General features: G+C 34.0%; 1 protein-coding gene across 5 annotated transcripts in view; it reads left to right on the forward strand.

Annotated features, from left to right (window-relative positions):
• Positions 1-26297, forward strand: part of UCHL5 (ubiquitin C-terminal hydrolase L5) — a 57232-nt gene that overhangs the window by 22556 nt on the left and 8379 nt on the right. For 2 of the 5 annotated variants that reach the window (XM_023737017.1, XM_023737015.1), the window contains exons 4-11: positions 10277-10402; positions 10485-10546; positions 10930-11060; positions 13074-13137; positions 20053-20155; positions 21467-21580; positions 24256-24354; positions 25252-25310. In XM_023737017.1, the coding sequence (XP_023592785.1) occupies positions 10277-10402; positions 10485-10546; positions 10930-11060; positions 13074-13137; positions 20053-20155; positions 21467-21580; positions 24256-24354; positions 25252-25310 (758 nt within the window). The remainder of the gene's footprint in view (positions 1-10276; positions 10403-10484; positions 10547-10929; positions 11061-13073; positions 13138-20052; positions 20156-21466; positions 21581-24255; positions 24355-25251; positions 25311-26297) is intronic. The other 3 variants (XM_023737016.1, XM_012557344.2, XM_004382557.2) reach the window with 3 other exon arrangements.

Raw genomic sequence — 26297 nt, forward strand, 5'->3', positions numbered from 1 at the left:
AGTAGAGGGTCAGCGAAAAAGAGGAAGACCCTCAACAAGATGGATTGGCACAGTGGCTGCAGCGATGGGCTCAAGCATAACAACGATTGTGAGGATGGCGCAGGACTGGGCAGTGTTTCGTTCTGTGGTGCATAGGGTTGCTATGAGTCAGAACTGACTCAACGGCACCTAACAACAACAATAACAACCAAAGCAAAAAATTAGAATACATTGTTTTACATTTTTGCAAATTTATTTAATGTCTGCCTTAATAGGACACAGCTAGATTCTCATATGTGCTTCTTCAGTCAGTCTGTTGCAATGTTTTCTTTTTTTTTGGCTGAAATTTATGAAGAAATCCAGTCTCACACATATGTGTAGTTGGAAAAGGAAGGAGTATATTAATATCTTTCAAGATAAGTGTGAATATATATTCTTTGACTCTGTATCAAAACTCTAAAAGTATTGCTTTCTTAACGGTTCATTGCAGTGTGTAATCTGAAACCATATCAATGAACTTTTTGTATTTTGTTATATTAAAATCCTTTGGTTTATTTTGCCCTTTGAATTAATCTTTTCCTCATGCATGATTTTGTAACATCATGCATTGGTCATTTGGAAAATTCATCAACTTATGCAGATCTTCAGTTGTTGACACATTTGATTATACAGTATCAGCAAATCACGTTTGTTAATATCACCACCTATCTCATCAGAAAAGTCATTAACTATTGAGACACTTTTAAGCTGACGGTGGCAGACCCAAGTTTTGCAGAATTCTAATTTTCACTTGAAAGTTCAAATTTTTACAGTGGAAAGAAAATCAGGTGTTTTCCTCGAAGCAACAGATTCATTTCACTCATTTTCAAGAAACCATCTGCCAGGTACCCTAATCTGAACAGCCATTTTTGTCTGATACTCATTTTTTTAAGTAGAAATGGTGCTGCTAGAAAAAAAGCAACCAACTTAGCTCTTAATCGACAAGTGCCTTTTTTCGAGACAACAATCATATCTTGGTATGCAGCAGAAGTGTTTTATTTATACTTCCTGTTTCCTCCCACAAAGTACTAAAAAGATGTGTACTTCAAGGTTGAAGTTTAATAAAAATAACTTCTACTGCTTCATCAAAGACAGTCTTAAGTGAAACTGGCTTTTACTTGTTTTAAATACGTGTATATGACATTGAAACAGTTCAACGCAACTGCCTAGATTGGTGGTCAAATGCCATCAGGTTTTCCCTCAATTGCTTTTACACCATCAGTGCAAATGTGAAAACAGTGGAAAAGGCAAAAACTACCTTAGAATTATGGAAACAATTGTGAGTTCACAAACCCCTTGAAAGGGTCTTAGGGATTGCCGTGAATCACACTTTGAGAACTACGATTACAATGGTCAGGAAAATCAGCTAGCATTATTAGATGACTCCGTATATCTGGCCCATTGTTTGGAAAAGCTGAAAAAGAAAATGACAGAAGAGGTTTGATTAATATTTAAAATCTAAGTTAAATACTATTGTGTTTTTTTTGAAAATGGTACTTATTTCTGAGACTCAAAATTGCTTAGGATAATCTGGTTAACTTTTAGAAAGATGGAGAAAATAAAATTGCTACTTCTCATTACTGCCCTTTTAGGTCAAGCCTTTGCTATTTTAGTTAGTAATGTGTTTTCCTTATTTTATAGCTTCTTCCTTTCTTTTAAATCCATTTTCCCACAACTTTTTTGAATTCATTGTATTTAGAGAGATCAGAACTTTTTCGTTTTTACTTTAAGGCTTTGGAAAACATGATTTTATTATTGTATAGTTAAAAAAAAATCATTTTTTTCTCCTGATAGCAGAATTTATGCTATAGAAACATTTAGTGATGAAAGTGAATATCTTTGTAATCCCACCCTACTTCTATTAACCACTTTGACTCATTAATTTAATCAGCAAGTAATGTTTCAGCACCTCCTTTGTGCTGGGCACTGTTTTAGGTACTAAGGATTTAACAGCAAATAAGACAGGCGTGACCCTTCTTATTAATAACAATTATAATGATGACAATAACAATATAATAGTAGCCAACATTTACCATGCTTGTTGTATGGCAGATATTGTGCTTTAGATGTATTATTTTATTAAATCCTCACAACAACCTGATGGGGTTGTTATCCTCATTTCACAAATGAAGAAATTAAGGCCTAGAAAAATTTACTTATTTTCCTGAGGTCATGTAGCTAATAAATGGTAGATTCAGAGCTTAAACTGAGGTCTAAAGCCCAGGTTTGTGATTCAACATGCTATGCTACCTCCCACGTTTTCTATTCATAGGCTAACATGTTCTTAAGTTTTTTTTTTTTTACTAAAATCGGATTATTATGCAAAATATTTTGCATCTTGTTTAACTTAATGATAAAAGTTTGACATTATTCCATTCAGTACATATTAACAATAATAGCTAACGTTTATTAAAGTCTTACTGGGTGCTTTTATATGTATTATTTTTTATTATTATTTGTAGTAACTATCCTCACAACAACCCTATGAGGTTTTACAGGTTCTTCATCATTTCACAGATGTGGAAACTGAGTCCCAGAGAAGTTAAGCAGCTGGCTCAAGTTACACAGCTAGTCAGTGGCAGAGCTGGAGTGCAAACCCAGGCACTGTGGCTCTGAAGTCCACAGTCTTAATTATATCACCACACTGCCTCTTTTAAAGTATTCTTGGAATAGATGTTCCATAATTTATTTAATCTCTGAATGGTCAACATTTTGAGTTTCTAATTTTTCTCTAACACAAATAATCCGTTTGTATATTGTAATATTTTTGTAGTTATGTGTCATATAGTACAATAATTATAGTTTTAAAACTGCAGTTGTTTGTGATTCTCAAGGTGTGGATAGGAGACAAAAGATAAAGGACAGATAGTTTTAAAAGTCCTTTAGGTGATTTTTCTCCTTTTAAAGAAAGTTTTTGTTATTTTTACAATGTCTGTAAGAATATATGCTCATTATACAAAATTTAAACATAGAAATAATGTCATGTAGAAAATAAAAGTACCTTACAGTTTCTGCTCCATCATTGAAAAGAATTTTTCCAGGTTTTTTTCCATATACATACATACACACACAAGTCCAGGTAATTGCTTCTTTAATTGAATTTCTTTCATACTAAATTGTAAACCCAGGAGTCAAGGTTTTTCTTTTTATACACAGTTTCTGGCACATAGATGTACAACAAATGTAGATGAATGTTGATCTGTAAGAATGTTGCAATAAAGAACACTGGAATTCACTAATGATGTTTTTGATTTGTAAAGCCCAAAATCAAACCCATTGCTGTGAGGTCGATTCCAACTCATAGTGACCCCACGGTGGCCTAGACATTTTTAAGGTATAAGAAGATACTCTATAAAGAAGGAAAAGAATAGAGTCTGAATTTATCATTTCCAGAGTCCCTTGATATTTTTCTAGTTCTGCATTTCATATCTATTTTACTATAATGTTTTATTTGTACTATATTCCAGTAGTCTTTATTAAGATGTTAGATTAGTGATTCTCCAATAGTACCTGTTTTTTTTTTTGTACTGTATTATGCTAAATTTTTATTAAACTGGCAGATCAGTACTTCCCCGATAATATCTGTTAGTTCTTAGAGTATGCCTCCTATGAGCCTAAGCTATACATTTTGTGTATATTACATAAATATATAATCCTTGGTCTTAGACTTCAAGAGCCTGTAGTAATGATTCCCACACCAGGGTTTCTGGACTGTTAGGAGTGTTTTTGGAAACTTAAAAAAAATTTAATGAAAATTATATTTATATATGATAAGTTATACATGGTACTTTGAACTGGTTTGTTCCAATTCGACCCCTTGCTGAGAATTTGCATTTCTACCCCAGATATACTGAATCAGAGCCTACATTTTAATAAGATCTCCAGGTGATTCTTATGTATACATAAGATTTTGTTATATGTATAACAAGATCTGGGTATCTTGTTAAAATGTAGAAGTATATGTAAGAATCACCTGGGAATCTTGTTGAAATCCCCAGATCTGGCTATACAGATCTTGTTGCACATATAACAAGATCATATGTATATATAAGAATCACCTGGGGAGTATTGTTAAAATCACATTGTTAGACTATCTGGTGTGGTTCAAATCAACCTAAGTAAACAAAGACACTAGGCATGACATTAAAAGAGTTTAGAGATCACCTCCCATAAGCTGATGGCAAAGGCCAGACTTCTCTTTGGACAAAGTTAAATTCTTTACTGTGCACATATAACAGTGGAACTTGACCTAGTCAGGGATGTCTGAGAAAACTCCTTGAGTGACAGTTCAGCTGAAATCTAGAGGGTAGATATTAATTGGGGAAAAGGAGTTGGGGATAGTTTATCCCAGATAAACTAACAGCCTTATGGCAAAAGGGGGTAAGACTAGTAAAAGGTGCTAGAAGGTGGCCAGTGTGGTGGAGTGTAGAGAGCAAGAGGGGAGGATGACATGAGACATGAAACTGAACAAATGTTACATTAGGATAAGGTTTGGTTAGGTGTGGAAAAACAATGGTTTACATGAAATAGAATTTTTTTTTTTTCCTTCGCAATTAAGAACTGTCAAGGTTGCAAGCTGTTTCATTTTGCTCCTTTGTGTGTGGCTTCTATTCTAAAGGTTATTTCATGGTCCAAGTTGATTGCTGGGCTTCATCCATTCTCTGTGTTCCATGATTCAGACAGTAGGAAGGGGATAGCATACCATCTAGTTCTTCTCGTCTCAGGGTAGATGAAGCCGTGGTTCGTGTAGACTGTTAGTACTGTAGACTACTTTCTTCTCTGAGTCTTTGGTTTCCTTCTTTCTTTTGTTCCAGATAAGTAGAGATCAATAGTTGTATCTTAGATTGCCACAAGCTTTTAGTATCCCAGACAGTACTTACTACACTGGAATGTAGAACATACATTTTATGAACTATATTATGTCAGTTAACTGAATTGTCCCATGGTACTATGGTCCTAAGCCTTCAAACTCAGAAAACCAATCTTGCGAGGTGTTTGGTTATGTCTGAGATCCATGCTGAATTCTGTTTTTCATTTCCTCGCTTTCCTTTTTATGTATTTTTTTATAATCCTAAAAGTTGTGCATGTATACAAGATCTTAACTTGATAAAACATATCATGTAATTTTGGGGGATTTTTTCACTTAATATTGGTAAGATTTATCTGTAAGTTGTTTATCATAATAGTTCACTTATACTGCATGTCATATAAAATAATATCCATTGCATGAACATACAGCAGTTTTTTTACTTATTCTTCTGCAGATTGGCATTTGGGTTTGTCATTTTGCTTCTGTGAATTGTGCTGCTATAAATATTTTTGTACATGTCTCCTGTTGTGCACATGTAAGTTTCTCTTGGTATATACCTAGAAGTAGAATGACTATTTTAATACAGAAATGTGCGACTATAGGAAGAAATATCAAAATGTTTTTGTAAGTAGATGCTCCAATTTAGATTGCCACTGCCAGTTTACACTTGGCAGTGTATAAGAGTTTCAATGTATAAGAGCCACATACTTCACAGCTTGTCTTTGTCAGACTTTATTAACTTTTGCCCATCAGTTGGTTCTGAAATGGTACTTCTGTGTAGTCGTGGTTTTTACATCTCCCTGATCACTGATGATATTGACAGGCTGTTCATGTGCTTATTGGCCACATGTGTTTCTTCCGTGAAATTCCTGTTTATGTTATTTTTCTATTGGGTTAATTGTGCTTTTCTTTTTTGATTTGTAGGAGTTGCATATATATTCTTGATATTGCTGCTTCAAGTTGGGAACTTATTTTTCTCTTTCTTTTAGATGTCTTTTGATGAATATAATTTTATATTTTAGAGTCTGTGCATTTCATATCTTGTTTAAAGATATATTTAAATTTTTATTTTTGACGTGTATGTCCTTAATTCAGCAATAGTTAGGTTTTGGTATATGGTGTGAGGTAGGCGTTCAATTTTATCATTTCCCATGTGAATTACCATTCTTTTCTAGCCACATTTATTGAACAGCCCTTGTTTTTCCTACTGATCTGACATGCCACCTCTGCCCTGTACTAAAGTTCCATACCTGTGTGTGGGTTTTCTGGACTCTTTATTCTGCTGCATTGACCAATTTGTCTATCTTTACCAATACCACACTGTCTAAATTCCTTTTGCTTCTTCATAAAGTCTGATATCTCATAGATCATGTCTCTCCTCCTTGCTCTTTTTCAGAAATGTCTTTGCTATTCTTGGCCCTATTGTCTTCATGTAAATTTCAGAATCATCAAGTTGTATGGAAAATTCTGTTGGAATTTTGACTAGAATTACATTGAATGTATAGATCAATTTTGGGAGAATTGATTATCTTCATGATATTAAGTCACAAATGTAGTATGTATCTCTGCTTATTTAGATCTTCTTTAATGTCTTTTTAATAAGTTGCACAATTTTCTCTGTAGAGGTCTTATGCATCTTTTGTTCAATTTAGTCATAGTTACTTGATATCTGTTACTGTTGTAAATTGTCCTCTTCAATTACATTTTCTAGGTGTTTCCTGCTGGTGTAAAGAAATGCAATTCACTTTTATACATAAATACTAAATGTAGCCATCCTGATGAGCTATTCTATTATCTCCAGTAACTTGTTTGTAGTTTTTTTTTTTTTTTTCTTTTGGGAGGGTTGTCCTTATCTACAAATAATAACAGTTTTATTTCTTCCTTGCTAATCCTTATGCCTCCAATTTATTTTTCTTATCTTAATGTCTGGCTAGGACCTCCAATAAAATCATTTGTAATTTCAAAGGAAATGCTTTTTACATTTCCCCATTTACAATGATGTTTACTCTGGTAGGTTTTTTGTTTTTGTTTTTTGATATCCTTTTTCAGGTACAGCAGTTGTATTATTAATTTACTAAGTGTCTTTATTTATGAAAGGGTCTTAAATTTTGTCAGATGGCTTTTTTTGCAACTGTCCAGATGATTATTTCCCTTTCTTTTACGAGGTTAATGTGGTCAATTATTTTATATGAATTTTTGTAACATTAAATTATCCTTTTATACCAGGATAATTGCATCCTTGCGTAAGAGAAAAGTCCAGTTGGTCATGATGTATTGTTTCGTTATGCATTGTTGGATTTAATTTATTAGTATTTTGTTTGAATTAGGCTGTGAAACCATCTGGGCCCGGTATTTTCTAAGAATATTTTTAACCACTGCTTCAATTTCTTTAATAGTTAAAGGGCTATTCAGGCTTTTTTAATTTCTTTTTTAATTTGTTCTGGTAAGATATATATATTTTATATATATATATTTTGATTTCTTCATTTCAGCTTAAGTTTTCAAAATTATTTCATATGGTTGTTATTAGTATTCCAGAATTCTCTTTTTAATCTTATTTTTAGTGATATTCTTGACTCCTAGATTTTAGCTTGCATATTTGTGCAGTAGTGATTTTATGTAGTCCATTAATTTGCCACTCTTTATTTCATGTCTGCATAAGGTTATCAGCTCAGCTGATCTTGTTTCTAGTTTCAGCTACATTCAATCTTCCCTTTAAATTGTCTTAAGCTTCATCTTTCTGAAACATTTTTATTATATTATTTTCCTATTAGAAATTTTACATTCTTAAGGTAAACTCCTGACTCCTCAAGGTCATTGATTTTCAAGGTATTGAATGATTCCATGTTATGACTATAATTATACCACTACAAACCAACATGCTTATTATTTTTTGAACCTAACATTTTAATTCGTTCCTTTTTTCATACCTTTCTTGCTTCCTAGAATGAATATCCTTCTTTGGTATCTAGGTCCTACCAAGCTTTCAAAGCCCTGTTGACATTTCACATTCATAGAGAAACCTTCTCTGATACTCTAGTCTAAGATGACCTGTTCCTTCACTATTTTGTCTTTATGTTGTTCGTCTCTTTTTCCGGTATGTATTCTTCATGGGCAGGGCATTTATTGTATTTATTTACTTATTTAATGTCTTCCCTTTAGTAGCCCACAGTTTAGTTCTCAACCTTTTTTCTTTGACTTTTAATAAACGTTAAAATTTTATTATTACATCTTGTTATAGCTATGACTCAATAAAGACAGACCATAATTTATATATGCAGTATCTTCAACAATTTTAATATTATTCCTTATCTGCCATTCTTTTGTATAAGCTATGAAAAGAAGTTATTCTTTAGTCCAGGGGTTGCAAAGTGAAATGCTTGTAGGATCAGGCTGGCAACACGAATATGTCAGTCGGGTTATGAAGTAGGAAGTGGGAAGTTAGAAGTAGAGAGTTGAAGAGCCCTGATGAACTAAAGAGTATATGCCCTCTACAAGGATTTCAGACTGAATTCTTAAAGTTCTGGGCCAGCTCTACTTGTGACTCCTGCTCTAGCTTCTTTTCTGTTGTTGAATTCCACTACTTTATTGTAAAATGGTAAATAAATAAGCTAAAACTTAAACAAAATTGGAGACTCCACAAATAACTTACAGTGCAAAGAATTTTTTGTAACATAAGCTAATGTTAAAATTCTCCCAAATAGGCGATTTTTATATGAGTTTCATCCCATCAGCAGCCATGTCTCTCTTGTTTACTGGTTCAGCATCTGGCACAATGCCTGGCACATTGTACACTTTAAATATTTGAATGAATGAATGGCTGACTGTACACTTTTAAAGTTATTTTTGGTAATTCTGTACATACTTAGCGTAGCCACTTGGTGGCACTAAATTCATTTTAAAGCCTTAAGAGGTATTTTTATATCTGTACGCATAGCAACTACTATTTTTCCACACACAAAATAGTGAGCTGTAATATATCATGGGTTGTATAAATCATTATTGATACCAAAAGAGAAGTATCAATAACCATGGGAGTTTTTTTCGAAATCTTTGAAAAAATTTCCTGAAGTGATGGATTACAGATTTGATAATATTTTCTGCTGTAGCCTCAACACCTAGCCCGGCGTTGCACACGTATCTTCACTTGTGTTGTGATTTTGAAAGAATATGTGAATATGGATACATTTTAACTTCTTCCAGCCTTAGTCCTACCTCCTTTAGCCCCAGGTAATTTCACTGCACGTAAGTTTAGCCCAAGATAAGGAAGCAATAAGTATTATTTAAATTTTAGTCAATTACCTTTATGAAGTCTCCTTTAAAAAGTTTTCACTCAGATTTACTAAAGAACTGTGGTTTAGATCAGAATACATATGAATAGGAATTAGCAACAATATTAATTGTAGTCTAGTTTCCTACCACTTTTTCCTAATTTATCAATTAAAAGACAGTTTTGCATATAAATGCTTTAAGAGGAGTTACAGAACTGTGGTGGTATCATTATATTTGAGAACCGGGGGCAAGAGTATTCTTTAGTGGAGAATGTAGTCTCATCAAGGAGTCTCTCAAACATACTACGTTAAAAGTTTAAGAACTGGTGAGTATTCATAATATCTCAGAATTCTTGGCATTATAAATAGTAGAGGGCTATGAAAATTATAAAGGGAGGATAATTCAAGTTTTTTCTTCTGAATCAGGGAGGATAAAAATAGATAATACACTAAAATGTAAAATCATAAGCTAATAGCGTTATAGGAAAGATTCTAACTAGAAATGGTATTTAATTATAGTAATAAAATATAGTAGTAGGACTAAGCTGCATTAAAAAAATCATTTATCAGATTTGGTTCAGCTCTACAGTTAATCTTGCTGGCATTCACCAGAATGTAAGCTCCAAATAATTTATAGAATGAACAGTTAACAGCTAGATGACTGCACTGTGAAGACTATATGTTACAGAGTGAAAAAATGTGTGGACAATATGTACCCTTTTTAGGAAGTCAGATGAGGGTAGAAACTAATATGAATTGTTGGAGAATTTCTCTAAAATTTATGAGTTGGAGCTTGTGCTGGGTACTGAGATATGAGTTCAATCTGGATAGGTAAGAGTGAATTTAGGGGAAGTGACTAGGAGGTGAGGACAAGTTCTTTTTGCTTAACCATCTGTGTTTCAGATTAAGAAAAATTGGCCATGTTACTCTAACTGGGTTGGTTTTCACTCATGAGTTCATTGAATTTATTTGGTTTTCTAGAATCTTCAACTCCAGAATTAAAGCAGATTACTGGAAACAGAATACAAATTAAACATGTTTACTATATTTATGCTAAGATTATATATAATAAAATTTGAAAACTCTTACTCTAGTTTATATTTTTGAGGTCACTGTCACTAGTTAAAAACTGTATTTTAAAACAAATTGCTAATGTCTTTCATTTTGTATTTTACAGGTAATTAATAATGCTTGTGCTACTCAAGCCATTGTAAGTGTGTTATTAAACTGTACCCATCAAGATGTCCACTTAGGAGAGACATTATCAGAGTTTAAAGAATTTTCACAAAGTTTTGATGCAGCTGTGAGTACTATCTTCTTACTCCTAAAATGCCGTATTTGTGATGGTTCTTATTTTAATGTTCTTCTTTTTCAAATTATTGTAGATGAAGGGTTTGGCACTGAGCAATTCAGATGTGATTCGACAAGTTCACAACAGTTTTGCCAGGTAAAGAGACTTTACATTAAATAAATACTGTTTGAGGGCAGTGGTGGCGCAGTGGCAGAATTGTCCCCTTCCATGCGGGAGACTCGGGTTTGATTACTGGCCAGAGCACGTGAAGTGCAGCCACCACCCATCTGTCAGTGGAGGCTTGCGTGTTGTTAAGACACTGAACATGTTTCAGTGGAGCTTCCAGAATAATACAGAGTAGGAAGAAAGGGCTAGTGATCTACTTTCAAATATCAGAAGTGAAAACCCTGTGGATCACAATGGCCTGATCCATTTGTGCATGGGGTTGCCATGAGTCGAGAGCCGAGTTGACAGCAGTAACCAATACTGTTTATTTTCTTTGCTTCTCTGTTTGTCACTATTTTTTTTTTCCACTGTAGACAGCAGATGTTTGAATTTGATGCAAAGACGTCAGCAAAAGAAGAAGATGCTTTTCATTTTGTCAGTTATGTTCCTGTTAATGGTAGGCTGTATGAATTAGATGGATTAAGAGAAGGACCAATTGATTTAGGTAATCTCATTCCTCTGTGCCACTCATGAAATAAATATAATATGTAACAAAATTTATAGGATGTCCTGGTATTTCACTTTTGACAAGTAAGAAGAGTTTGGGTGTTCCCCTTCATTTTAGTCATAGTGCTGGTTAACTTTTGGAGGAAAAAGTGACTTATAAGGTAGTATATATCACAGAGGCCCTAAGCTCTTCAATACTGTATGTAATGAAATAACTTATAGGAAGTCATGTTGATTACTATAGTTAAACTGGGACCTTTAATTTTTTTTCTAAGAGAAAATATTTTTTTAACCTATAGATTACATAACATTTGTATTTTTTTCTAGTTAACTTTTAAAAACTACTCTTTTTTAATGAACTTAAAAATATTCTTGTGATTTTTAAGCTATTGGTAACAGATATCAAGCATTTCTTATCATCTTGTATTGAAATTTTTTTTTTTGGAATTGGATTGTTCAGGATCACTTTAATTGAGTGCTTAACAATCTAATTGTCTACAAAAATATTTTTCTTCAAAGTTTCTATTTAGAGAGTGTGTTCATGCGCCAAAGGGTAGATTTATTTTTATCTACCCTGTCTCTAACCTTGAGCAAAAATAAAAATAGTAAATGCTTATCAAGGTTGGGGCTACAGTCTGTGGTTCTGAAATTGTGCTGAAATAATAGGCCCACAGAAGAATTTTAACTCTTTATTTTGACCTCATTAAGATTTCTTATTTTTAAATTAGGTTTGTTTTTAAGTTTTATAAAATTTGTTTTAATTGAGTCTAATGTTGTGTACGCTGTTCATGAAACTTTATACTTCTAGATTTAAAAAAAATTAGCATAGGTTCATTTTGTTTGTACTTTTTGACTGTGCCCCTTATATTAAGTCAATATAGTTTATCTAATGGAGCCCTGGTGGCGCAGTGTTTAAGTGTTTGCCTGCTAACCAAAAGGTCAGCAGTTCGAATCTACCAGCCACTTCTTGGAAACCCTATGGGACAGTTCTACTCTGTCCTGTAAGGTTGCTATGAGTTGGAATCAACGCGACGGCAGTGGGCTTGGTGGGTTTTTTTTTTTTTTTTTAATGCAAATATACATGTTGTCTCTAAAAAAAATATTTATTTTTCTATGTCTGTTAAAGAAAACTGGAACCCTGGTGGTGCAGTGGTTAAGAGCTATGGCTGCCAACAAAAAGGTTGGCAGTTTGAATCCACCAGCTGCTTCTTGGAAACCATGTGGGGCAGTTCTACTCTGTTCTATAGGGTTGATGTGAATTGGAATTGACTTGACAGCAATGGGTTTGGTTTTTTTTGTTGTTGTTGTTTAAAAGAAAACTAGAGGAACGTTCTTTCAATCCTGTAGAAGCTGGTTTTCCCCAGTATGGTGGTTGATTTGATCTCTGTGTTTTCTCTGTTGGCTTCTATCTGGTCAGCCATTTTCTTTTCATTAGAAACATCATATATAAAGAAATTAAAGATAAAAGAGAGCAGCCAGTTTTGCTCTGTAGTTGGTGGCTGTGCTAAAATTTTTGGTAAAATAAAAAGGAAGGGAGGAAGTTAAAACACTGGGTAAAATTAGTTTTGCATTACACATGGACTTCAGTTTTTTATAATTACGAAGGTGGGAATCAGACAGCTATGGGTTGAGTCCTTATTTTGCTACTAACATGTGGGTTGGCTTTTCTTAGCCCTCAGTTTCATCATTTGTAAAATGAGGGTAGTTATTATCTTACAAGTTTGTAAGTTTAAATGAGATAACTCACTAATTCATTACTTTCTCAGACATTTGTTCAGCATCTACTAAGTGACGTAATAATGTGGCAGTGCAAATTATGATCATATTCTTGCCCTTCACCATTACCAAGAAAATTAGAATTGAAGCTGAACATAGTTAAAAAAGCTAAAAAGATTTTTCCTGTTCTGCATTTGCTCAAGTGTTTGTAAAAATATATTTTGAGCCAAACTATTGATAATTTCAATGTTGATTTTTCTTATTTTTATTTACTTGTTTTTAAATTTCTTTCTAGGAGCATGCAATCAAGACGACTGGATCAGCGCAGTGAGGCCAGTTATAGAAAAAAGGATACAAAAGTAAATGCTTAGCTAACCTCGTTGGCATAACATTCTGGCTTTTAAGCATTTTTAATACTTTTATTCTTCTTTAAGCAATGCTTCTTGACTCATTTTCATTGGATTAATGTGTTTAGGAATAATACATTTCTATCTCAGAAAATCTCTAAATTTTAGTAATATGATATCTTTAGAGACATTAAGCATGTAGATCTCCTTTATATTAGATATTTGTACAAATATTTTGTAGAGGTAATTTGTACAGGTATTTTGTAGAGTTCTTTTTAGCATCTGTTTTTATTAAACTTTTTATTTTGTGAGAGTTATATATTTACATGTAGTTATAAGAATACAGAGCGATCCTGTGTTCCCTGTGCCCAGTTTTCTGCAGTGGTAACATCTTGCAAAACTGTAGAACAATATCACAACCAGGATGCTGTTAGTGATACGGCATCAAGATACAGAGACGTTCGTTCCATCACCAAAACGATTCTTCATGTTGCCTTTTCATAGCCGTATTCACTTCCTTATTCTTGCTGCCCCCCCCATCCTTAATCCCTCCCTGACAATGACTAATCTGTTTTCTAGTTCTATAATTTTTGTCAAAGAACGTTATATAAATGGGATCATACACTATATAACCTTTTGGGATTGGCTTTTTTGCACTCAGCCTAATTCTCTGGAGATTCATCCAGATTGTTTATGTGTATCCACAATTCATTCTTTTTATTGATGGGTAGTATTCCATGGTGTAGATGTACCACAGTTTGTTCAACTGATATCTGTAACCTGTTGAAAGATATCTGGGTAGTTTCCACTTTTTGGTTCTTATACATAAAGGTGCTATAAACCTTGGCGTACAGATTTTCATGTGAATATGAGTTTTTATTTCTCTGGGATAAATGCCCAGAAGTGCTATTGCAGGGTCATATGGTAGATGCATGTTTAGTTTTTAAAAAAATGCCAAGCTTTTCCAGAGTGGTAGTACCGCTTTACATTCCCACCAGCAATGTATGATTGAGCCGGTTTTTCTGCATTCTTGCTGGCTGGCATCTGGTGTTGTCACTATTTCTTATTTAGTCATTCTGATAAGTGTGTAGTAATATTTCATTATGGTTTTAATTTGCATCTCCCTAATGACTAGCTAAGGATATTGAACATCTTTTATGTCTTTTGCCCATTTTCTGATTAGATTTTTTTTTTTTTTAACTGTTGAGCTTGAACATCTTTATATATTCTAGATACTAGTCCTTCATTGGACTAATGGACTGCAAATATTCTCCCTCTGTCTGTAGCCTATGGCCTTTTCCTCCCAACATGATCTGCAGTATAACATTAATAGAGCAAAAGTTCTTAATCCTGACATGGTTCAGTTTATCAGTTTTTCCCTCTATCAGTCGTGTTTTTGTTGTCAAGTCTAAGATTTCTTTGCCTAGCCCTAGATCCTGAAGATTTTCTTTTATGTTCTTTTCTAAGAGATTTATAGTGTAGCATTTTACATTTAAGTTTGTGATCCATTTTGGGTTAGTTTTTGTACAAGGTATGAAGTTTAAGTCAAGGTTCATTATTTTGCTTATGCACATCTAATTATCCTAGCACCATTTGTTGAAAGGACTGTTTTTCCTCCATTGAATTGCTCTTACACCCAGTAAAAAGTCAATCAGGCATATTTGTGTGTGTGTATTTCTGGATTCATAATTCTGTTCCATAGATCTGTGTCTGTCCCTTTGCCAGTACTACACAGTCTTAATTACTGTCGCTTTAAGTCCTAAAATCAGATTGTCTTAGTCATCTAGTGCTGCTACAACAGAATTACCACAGGTGGATGGCTTTAACAAAGAGGAGTTTATTCTCTCACAGTCCAGTAGGCTAGAAGTCTGATTTCAGGGCACCAGCTCCAGGGGAAGGCTTTCTCCCTCTGTCGGCTCTGGAGGAATGTCCTTGTCATCAGTCTTCCCTCGGTCTGGGAGCATCTCAGCACGGGGACTTCAGGTCCAAAGGACACGCTGTGCTCCTGGCACTGCTTTCTTGGTGGTATGAGGTCCCCATGTCTCTGTGCTCGCTTCTCTCTTTCATATCTCAAAAGAGATAGGCTTAAGATACTATCTGATCTTGTAGATCTCATCAATATAACTGCCACTAATCCATCTCATTACATCATAGTGTTAGGATATACAACACATTGGGGAATCACATCAGATGACCAAAAATGGTAGACAGTCATACGATACTGGGAATCATGACCTAGCCAAGTTGACACATATTTTTGAATATCTGTCAGTTCAATTCAATCCATGACGCAGATAGACTGATTCTTCCCACGTTATTCTTCTTTTTTTGCCGAAATTGTTTTTAGCTATTCTAGTTTCTCTGTCTTTCCATATAAATTTTAGTGTAAATTTGTTCATCTACAACAAATCTTACTGGAGTTTTGATAGAAATCAGCTTAAACCTTTATGTCAGTTTGGGGAGAATTGACTTCTTTACTATGTGGAATCTTCCAATCCATGAACACAGTATGTCTCTTTATTTACTTACGATATTCTTTGATTTCTTTCATTAGCATTTTATAGTTTTCAGCATACAAGTCCTATACATGTTTTGTCAGATTTACAAGCAAGCACTTTGTATTTTTTTGAGTAACACAAATGGTATTATATTTTCAATTTCAGTTTTCATTATTGCTAGTGTATAGAGGTACAATTAATTTTCTTTCTTTTTTTCTTTTTCATCTTTATCTTGCATCCCTCAGCCTTGCCAAACTCATCCACCAGCCTTAGGAGTTTTTTTTGTAGATTCCTTGGCATCTTCTACATAGACAATCATGTCATTTGCAAATAGGGGCAGTTTTGGATTTATTTCTCCTCTATGTTATATCAGTGTTTGCCTCACATAGTTTGCAGCTCTGTTTGTTGTTGTTGTTGTCAGGTGCCATTGAGTCGGTTCTGACTCATAGCAACCCTGTGTACAATGGAACGAAACACGGCCTGCACCTGTGCCATCCTCACAGTCATTGTGCTGGAGCCCATTGTTGCAGCCACTTTGCAAACAACCTGTCCGTTTGATGCATACATGTTTATGATGGCTATGTCTTCTTAGTGGAATGATCCTTTTATCGGGTAATGTTATGTCTCTGGACATGTTCTTTGCTCCAAATTTTAATTTATCTGATACTCCTGCTTTCTTTTGATTAATGTATGCATGATACATCTTTTTTCATCCTTTTACTTTTAATCTACCTATACATTATATTTGAAGTGAGTTTCTTGTAGGCAGAAGAGGTTGGGTCATGTTTTTTCATTCACTCTGCCAATCTCTGTCTCTTTTGGTATATTTAGACCATTTACATTTGTGTATGTGTATATTCATATATATATAATGTATATATAAAATTACATGTAAAATTAAATGTGTGATTATTTCTGTGTTATAGCTTTTAAGTCTGCTATTTAATTTTTTTCTCTTTGTTCTCTCTTATTTTTGTTTCTTTGCTTTGTTTTGCCTTCCTGTGGGTCACTTGAACATTTTTTAGAATTCCCTTTTGATTTATCTGTAGTGTTTTTGAGTGTATTTCTTGAATATATTTCTTATATAGTTTTTTTAGTGGCTTCACTAACTTATCACAGCTTACTGCTATCAACATTTTACCAGTTTGAGTGAAGTGTAGAAATCTTACCTCCCTTTACATACTTTTACCTGTCCCCATTTATAATTGCCTTAAATAATTATTTTGCATACATTTAGGACCACATCAGACAGTGTTATATATATGTTTTTTACTTCAACCATTAAACGTAATTTAGAAAACTCAAAGGGAGAAGGAAAATGTATTTACCATATATTTAGTCTTTTCATTGTTTTTTTTCCTTCCTGATGTTCTAGAATTCCTTCTTTTATTATTTCTTTTCTTTTAGAGAACTTCCTTCAGCTGTTCTTTTAGGATAGGTCTTCTGGTGACAGATTCTCTTAGTTTTCCTTCATCTGAGAATGTCTTGATTTCCGTTTCACTTCTGAAGGATATTGTCACTGGGTATAATATTCTGGGTCGACAGTCTTTTCTTTTAGCACTTCCACAATGTTGTGCCACTTCCTTCTTGCCTCCACAGTTTCTGATGAGAAATCTACTGTCATTCAAATTGTGTTTCCCGTATAGGTATGCTGATGTTTCCCTCTTGTTGCTCTGATAGTTTCTTCTGTCTTTAGTTTTCAGAAGTTTATGATGTGTCATGGTGTGGATTTCTTTGGTTTTATCCTGTTTGGGGTTTGCTCATTTCTTCAATCTGTATGTTCACGTTTTTAAATTTGGGAAGTTTTAGCTACTATTTGAGTATTCTTTCAACTTCACCCTCTTTCTCCTCTCTTTCCAAGACTACAGCGATTAAATGTTAGAGCTTTTGTTTTTGTTCCACAGGTCCCTGAGGCTCTGCTATTTTTTTTCTCCAGTCTATTTTCTCTCTTTCTGTTCAGATTGAGTCGTTTCTACTGTTTTATCTTGCAGTTCAGTGCTCTTTTCTCTCTCCATTCTGCTGTTGAACCTATAATAGAATTTTTTATTTTGTTTATTGTATATTTTTCTTTCAAAGTTTCCGTTTGGTTTTTCTTTATATCTTCTATTTCTATTCTATTTTTTTCATTTGTTTCAAGTGTGTTCATAATTGCTCATAGAAGCATTTTTGTGATGGTTTTCTTAAAATCTTTGTCACAATTCTAATTCTGCCATCTCAGTGTTTGCATCTATTGAGTATCATTTTCATTCAAATTGAGAGTTTCATGATTTTTAATATGACAAGTGATTATTGATTAAAATCTGGTCATTTTATGTATTATGTTATGATACTTTGGATCTTATCTAAAACTTTTGGTGTAGCTAATTTCCACTGATACCACTCCAGCAGGGGAAAACGGGGTGCTGCCCTGTTATTGCCAGGTGAAAGTAGAGTTCAGGCCCCCTACTCAGTCTCCATAGCCATCTGAGATGGTGTCTTAGGCTGGGTTGTCCAGAGAAGCAAAACTAGTAAAGTGTATAAATATATAAATAGAGAGAGATTATATCAAGGAAACAGCTCATGCTATTGTAGAGGCTAGAACGTCCCAAGTCTGTGGATCAGAGTAGAAGCCTCTCCCAAATCACACAGCTGCAGAAGCTGGCAGGCCCAAGATCGGAAGGTCAGAGAACAGGCCTCCCACTCACAGGCTGTGCAGATCGACGAATCCCAGGTTCAGCAGATAAGCTGACAGCTCAAGTCCCAAGAACAGGAGATGAGACAACAGGAAGCAGCCACAGGATCCAGCGAGAGCAAAAAGCCAGAATGTCTGCTTATATACAGATACGGGCCACACCCCCAAGGAGACTCCCTTTCATCTGATTGGCTACTCGCAGTATATTCAATCATGGGAGTGATTACATTAAAACATGGAGAATCGTGGCCCAGCCAAGTTGATACACAATCTTAACCATCACAGATGGGGAGGGGCTCTTTATTGCTGCTGTGCAGGGATGGAAGTTCTGGCTTCCCACTAGGCCTCCACTGGTACCTCCCTAGCTGAGACGGGTAGGAATGTCTCCTTACTGCTCTCCACGTGGCTTCCACTGACATGCAGTGGGGGAGACCTTGTTCTTGCTGGATGATAGTGACAGTTTTGGCTTCCCACTTGGTCTCTTCTGATAACACAAGGGGGTGTTGTTATTACCACCTGGCAGGGATGAAAGTCTCAGCTCCCTACTCAGCCTTCTGTGACACCAGCTAGATGGGCGATTGAGGCACCTCTTTACAGTCTAGCAAGGGTGGAAGTCTAGGCTTCCCACACAGCCTTTGCTGGTGTGGGGCCACATTTTTTTCTGTTGTGTTTGGCAACAGCAGAGCAGTTATTATCTAAAAGTTTTCTGTCTTGTGAGGCTGTCCCTTTCTCTAGTCCTTAGGCTTTTTTTTTTTTTTTTTTTAGCTTGCGCATGTTGGCATTTATGGGTTGCTGGCTTCTTCAGCTCCATGTCTGCGATATGTGAGGCAAAAAGACAATCCAGTCAGTTCACCACTGTGACATTCCTTTGGTCTTGAGCTTCCCAGCTTGTCTGCCTTTCAGTCTTAAATTCATGTATGTGTGTATATATATGTGTGTGTGTGTGTGATGTCCAGGGTTTTTAGTTGTTCTTAGTGGGAAGAATAGGGAAAAAGAAGTCTTACAAGTAGAATTTTTAAAACATTTTTACATACTTCAAAGCATTATAGTTATAGTGGGCCGTAGTCTTCCAGTGAATTGAACTATGTATGAGAAACTTCTGTAGGTGAACTAGTATAGAAATAGCTTACATTTTCTATATATTTTTATCTTGATTAAACGACATGTATATAATGTTATGGGTGATTTTGAAAATGTCAACCTTTACCATAAACAAGCTTATGCTGTGAGATGTTTTCATTGATAACAGAGTAGTGAAAATCAGATAGCATTCAGAAGATTTGCAACAGGTTATAATCACACATCGCAAAAGGCAGTATTAATAAAAGTAGAAATTAATCATGACTTGGATAAAAAGTATAATAAGGAATCAAGATGCCATTATTATTAGTCCAGCAAATGTGGGCTCTTTGTTGCATTGTTTTTTCTGAGATCTTAAGTAAATGATAGTTACCATATTTCTTATAAACACAGAGAAACTGGTAAAAATATTTATTTCAAATGTTTTAAGAAAAATTAACATTATTTTAGAGCATTTAAAAATATTTGTGATTGATGAAATTTATCTAATTTTTTCCTACAGTTGTACTCTATCAAATGTGAAAAGCTTTTTAAAAATGTCAATTTTTATTGTTAGCCAGTTGATATATTTTTGTTTATCCCAGAGAATTATGGAACATCATAATCGATTATCTTAATTGTAAATAGTTTTACAATTCTTTATTACATTGTAAACTTTAAAATGAGTGTTTTTTTTAGGTACAGTGAAGGTGAAATTCGATTTAACCTAATGGCCATTGTGTCTGACAGAAAAATGATATATGAACAGAAGATAGCAGAGTTACAAAGACAACTTGCAGAGGTTTGTGACCATGCTTTTAAGTCAAAAGTTCTAGCTTAGTTATTCTCTCAGGAGAAGTTTTAGTTTTTTTTATTTTTTACTATAGAGTTAATCAAGTGTCCTGAATGGTAGTTTATAGATTTTGGAGGCAGACTGTCTAGATTTAGTTCCTGGCTTTGCCACTTAGTGGATATATGAATTTGGATATATTTGGATATGCCTCAGTTTCTTCATGTAAAATGAGGATAATAGTATTTACCCAAAAGGTTGTTGTGAGGATTAAATGAGGTAATATATTTAAACAACTTTAAACAGTGACTGACACATAGTATGTTAGCAGTTAATAACTATGTTAACTATTTACTATGACTTTGTTATACAATTAAGCAAGTTAGAATGTATTTTTCGAAGAATTTACTGGGTACAGTTAGATTCCCATGTAATTATTTACTAGTCTTTACGATTAAATATCTTCCTGTAGTAAATATGATTAGAGAAAAGAATTAGTAATAGACAAATATCTTTTTTATACACCTTTGATTGTATTTTCTTAAGAGTATACTTAAGCAAATTTGTTTTATAGCTGAGTAGAAGATTACAGCAATATAATATAGTATAGATTTTTTTTAGGTGAAAATTTCATAGGTATTCTGCTCTGACAGGGACGACAGTAGAGGATCCCGAACAGAGCAGGAGAGAAGTGTAGAACAACATTCAAATTCACACACACAAAAAAGACCTGACTTACTGGTCTGACATAGACTGGAGGAACCTCGCGACCATGACCCCCAAATACCTTTTTAACTTAGAACTGAAGTCACTTCTGAAGTTCACCCTTCAGCCAAAGATTAGACAGGTCTGTGAAACAAACAGTAACACATGTGAGGAACATGCTTTGTAGTTCAATCATGTATACAAGACCAAGTGGGCAAACTTGCCCAAAAACAAAGATGAGAAGGCAGGAAGGGACAGGAAAACGGGACGAATGGAAACGGGGAACCTGGGGTGGAGAAGGGGAGAGTGTTGACACATTGTGGGGATTGCAACCAATGTCACAAAACAATTTGTGTACAAATTGTTGAATGAGAAACTAATTTGGTCTTTAAACTTTCATCTAAAGCACGCACAAAAAATTTATGTGTATTGTAAAAAACAGAAATATTGAAGTAAGTATTTAGTGCTTTTATCCTTTAATGTTGGTGTCATTAGGCTGATATTCTGTCACCAATATTAAGAGTAGAAATTGGAACATATACTGTTTATCATTTTAACATACTCCAGACTTAAGCCTCAATCATTAGGGTGTACTGTATATTTTTTTTTCTCCCTAAGGAGGAACCCATGGATACTGATCAGGGTAATAATATGTTAAGTGCTATTCAGTCGGAGGTTGCCAAAAATCAGATGCTTATTGAAGAAGAAGTACAAAAATTAAAAAGATATAAGGTAAGTTATTTAAAAAAATTTATTCATTTAATGTTTTGAAATAGATATGTTTTGACAAAAAGGTATGTTTAATGTCGATCTTCCTCCATCATTTACCATTTTCAGAATAATGAATTGATTCTCTTGACACTCTACGGTAACTAGTGAGATTTCTTTCTTTTCTCTTCAGATTTTTTTTTTTTTTTTAGTATTACTACAAACAAAAATTTAACCTATTTGATTCTTAAGTTCACTGCAGTTATACTTATTGATATTCAAATTTTCCCACCTTTGGCCATTGGGAACCTCTTCAGGTTGTCTTATAAGTCCTTTAAATATGACCCCCATAGTCTTTGATAGCTTCTTTGCTTTCTAATATGACAAGATGTATTAGGCTCATCTTGTACATTTCCTGCCTCAGACTTGGAACCAGCCATTTTTTTCAAGAAGCCTTGCTTCATTTTACTGGAAAATGATATTTAGAGATCACTATCTGGGTGTTTGGAGCCCTGGTGGCACAGTGCTTAAGAGCTAGGCTGCTAACCAAAAGTTTGGCATTTCAAATCCATCAGTCGCTCGTTGGTAACCCTACAGGGCAGTTCTGCTCTGTCCTATAAGGTTGTTATGAGTTAGAATTGACTTGATGGCAGTGGGTTTGGTTTTTGGTTTTTATCCGGGTGCTCTGGGTGCTTGGCGCTGCTGATTGGTTATTGTTTCTAGGCCTTTTCAAAATGAAGAAATTCGTTTTTGTTTTGAAGAGAAAATAAAATGTGAATTCACATTAATATTTCTAGTTCAAATTTAGGATTAAAGGGCTTTATAATGGAAGAAATTAAGTATTTGTGTCTCTTAAGCTGAAAATCTTGGTTTCTAACAACATTAACATAATTATTTGCTTTATGCTGTATATGTATAGCATATGTGTGTGTTGTGTGTGTATTATATGTATGTATAGTATGTGTATGTGTGTGTGGGTGTATTCAGAATAACAATACCAGCAGCATAACAATAATGGTATGATTACAGAAAAGTTTTTTCTTATTTGCATTTTTCTTAGAATATATCCCATTTTGGATGTACAATCAAATTACTACGTTTTAAATTTACTTGAAAAAATTTTCTTGCTGTATGATTATATTACCAATTTGATACACAATTAGGTTCATTTGTTTTACTTTGCTTTCAGATTATTTGGGGTTTATTTTATAATTTTGATTTCGTTTTGTTTAATTATGTCAAATATTTATGGATTTGGAGTCAAGTATAAAATCAAAGTTATCTTTAATAATGTGGTTCTCCTTCACTTGCAATCTGTCTGATAAGCTTTTTTCAGTGCAAGTGAAAAGAGTGGTGAGAATTTTGAATTTTGTGTGGCTTTTTGTACATACTTTTGTATGATGTAGTACTTATGTCATTTGTCATGTGTGTCATGGTACAAAAAGAATTTTTATTCATTTGAAACTGATTTGAAGGCAAGGACTGTTCTTTACTTCTTTATTGCTCACCATGGTGGCATCATAGTGCTTTGCAACATGCTTAACAGTCAATAAATGATTGTTAAATAAAATAAATGGACCTTGGACTGGTATGATTTCTTCAGGTGCCGTGGTGGGAGCAGGCAGGCTCCAGAGCATTTCAGGCAGAGGGAAAGGGAAAGGCCAAGTTCATGGAGACAGGAAAGTAACGGATGAATGTTTCAATGTTTATGTTCCATTTCACATGATATAAAAAAATAACTACCCACCATTTATATATTCCTATGCAGGGCTATTATGTAATAAACTAATTTTTAATATCTGCCTAAAGTAAAACAGAAACTTAAGTTCTCAGAATCTTTGCATGATACACAGTTTGGGAATTCTTTGTTCAAGAAGATATAAAATGACTCGTACTGATAAAAAATGAACATGTGATAAGATTTAATTCATTAGTAACTGAAGGAACCAGTAAGATGTCATAACTAGTTCAAAGGAAAAGTCAAAGAAATACAAATTTATGTGAAGTAAAGGAATGTTGAAACGAATTTACAAAGAGATGGAAGCTGTTTTTCTTTTTTTAGGGAGAAAATGAAGTCAGTTGAACCCCGACCAAACAGAATGTATTTGCGCAATATTCTGCATGTCCCTAGACAAGAATTAATTTTCCATTGCTGTCACTTCTGTATAACTTACAGTGTTGTCAAATAGTTCAACAGCAATGAAAGGCTGAACTCACGTACTTTGGGATGGTGTGCTCTAGATCTATAGTTTTCCACTGAAGCACATATTGTTTCCTATAGTCTACCCTCTTTTGATCAAAAATAATCTCAAAGGTTAATCTTGGTCAGGAAATAAAGCTAGTCTTAATGGGCTGGTTCTGATTATTTGCATAGGTGCAGCAGGAGTATTAATTTTATCATATAAGCCTTCTTGCATTTACTTTCATAAATTAAGTATAAGTAATCTTAGATTGACTTTTAAAAGCCTTTACTGTTTACTAAACAGAGGCTAGGAAGCCAAGTCCAAAAAAACTCTCTCCATGTGCTTGGTTGTATCAGTCTATTCACTATGGGAACTGACTCATTTTTTTGTAATATTATTTTCTTATGAGAATGGAAAATTCTATCCCATTTCTATCTTGAATTATATGTAAAAATTACAAATTTCAAAACATTAGCAGAAATGTATACTTACCATGGTTTGATGTTTTATTTTTAGATTGAAAATATCAGAAGGAAGCATAATTATCTGCCTTTCATTATGGAATTGTTAAAGACTTTAGCAGAACACCAGCAATTAATACCACTTGTAGAAAAGGTAAGTATTTTCTTAGTGAATACTTAAATTAGGTTAAGATTCTCCAAAAACATGAAGTAATTTTTTGGCATGAGTAGGAGTAAAAGTCTTTTAAGCTTATTTATTTTTTTGCTTTTGCCTGTTGTTTTATATTCTAGATAAGGCTTAGTTCAATCTAAATATTGTAAAATAAAAATAAAGAATTGTTCCAGTACTTTAGTTTTCCATAATCCTTAGTGTTAGAAACTCGGGTTATGTTGTGGCATAGCGGTTTGAACCCACCAGTCGCCTCATGGGAGAAAAGTGGCAGTCTGCTTCCGTAAAGATTTACAGCTTTGGAAACTGCATGGGGCAGTGCTACTCTGTCCTATAGGTCTCTAAGAGTTGGAGTCGACTCGATGGCAGTGGATTTGGTTTTTTGGTTTTGGTTGTATTAAAATAAAATTTAAAATACTGTCTTTAAGCTGAAAACAGATTTTAATGTTAATTGAAATAGCAGAAATTTTCCTTTTTTAATTCAGCAAAAATATGAACTGAAAATCATAAAATTTAGAACTAGAATGGACATTGAGGGGAAAAAAGAAAAAAAACAAAATACAAACAGAAAACATAGGCTGGAGTAAGAAATGGATTTTCTTATTCCTGGTCTAGTATCCTTTCCACTGAGGGAAAAATCCGATTTTTAAGATTTTTTTTTTCTTTAATAGATGGCACTTAATAAAAGATTTGCTGAATAAATGAAATGCAGTTAAATTGTTTTTAAGTTTACACTATAAATCAGTGTTTCTGAAAGTGACCATCCCTGGATACTCTTTAGAATGCATGTTACCTGCACCCCGCCAAAGATTCTGACATGGTGGGGGAGCAATCTTTAATAAATTCCCCAAGTGATTCTAATGCAGCTGGTGTGTGTACTAGATTTTGAGAAGCACTTTGAGAAGACACTACATTACACTGATAAAAGACCATAATACATGGTAGGTATATTTTTCTTACTAATTTTAAAGTTTACTAAGCAAAGATACATTTCATCCCAGCTGTTTCATATTATCATATATTCTAAAAAATTGATGTGAGTTAATGAGATTTTTGTATGTATCTTATTACCCAGTTCCTGAAATAAGTGTGCCCTGACTTTTAGTGTTAAATGCAAAAGTTATTGCATAAGACTGCTAAGAGTTTTCTTTGCCACATAGGTTTTTCTATTCATGTTTCCCAGGATATTAAATTTATAGGAAGTCCAAGATGAGAAACCGATTTTGAAAGGTTAGATGAACAATTATTGTCTTGTGGTTCTTGAAATGCTTGGTTAGCAGAGTACCTCGACATGGTGTTCTTTGTATGAAACACTCTGAGATATATTTTTCTATTGAAAATAATTAAACATAAAATAACAATATAGAATGTTATGCTAAATCATGACATGTTATACCAGATTTTAAGTATAAATAAATGTTATCAGGGACCAGACAGATATTCTTAGAGAAATTTTAATGCATAAATTTTGCTTTAAAATTGGTCTGGGAATATTATTTTTTGTGCAGATTAGGAAAAGAAATACTCTTGTTTGATTTTAGTGACAGTATATCCCCAGATTTTTGTGAGAACATACTGAGCAACAGCTTTTTGGTTTTGCATTAGAATCATATTTCCTTAGCTCACATGATTTGGACACAAGATGGCAGTATATGAACACCTAGTTTTAGTGGAACACCAACTCAGTACGCTCTTGTTTGTATTTGTTTTATTGAGAGGAGTAGTTAGTGACCTTCTAGCCCTGGTGGCAGAGTGGTTGAGAGCTCGGCTGCTAACCAAAAGGTTGGCAGTTTGAATCAACCAGCTGCTCCTTGGAAACCCTATGGGACAGTTCTACTCGGTCCTGTAGGGTTGCTATGAGTCAGAGTCAACTTGATGGCAGCAGGTTTTAGCTTTTGCCTATTTCTCTATATTATTCATTAATTAAT

Source organism: Trichechus manatus, unplaced genomic scaffold (genome assembly GCF_000243295.1).
Source record: "Trichechus manatus latirostris isolate Lorelei unplaced genomic scaffold, TriManLat1.0 scaffold00095, whole genome shotgun sequence".
NCBI classification, from domain to species: domain Eukaryota; kingdom Metazoa; phylum Chordata; class Mammalia; order Sirenia; family Trichechidae; genus Trichechus; species Trichechus manatus.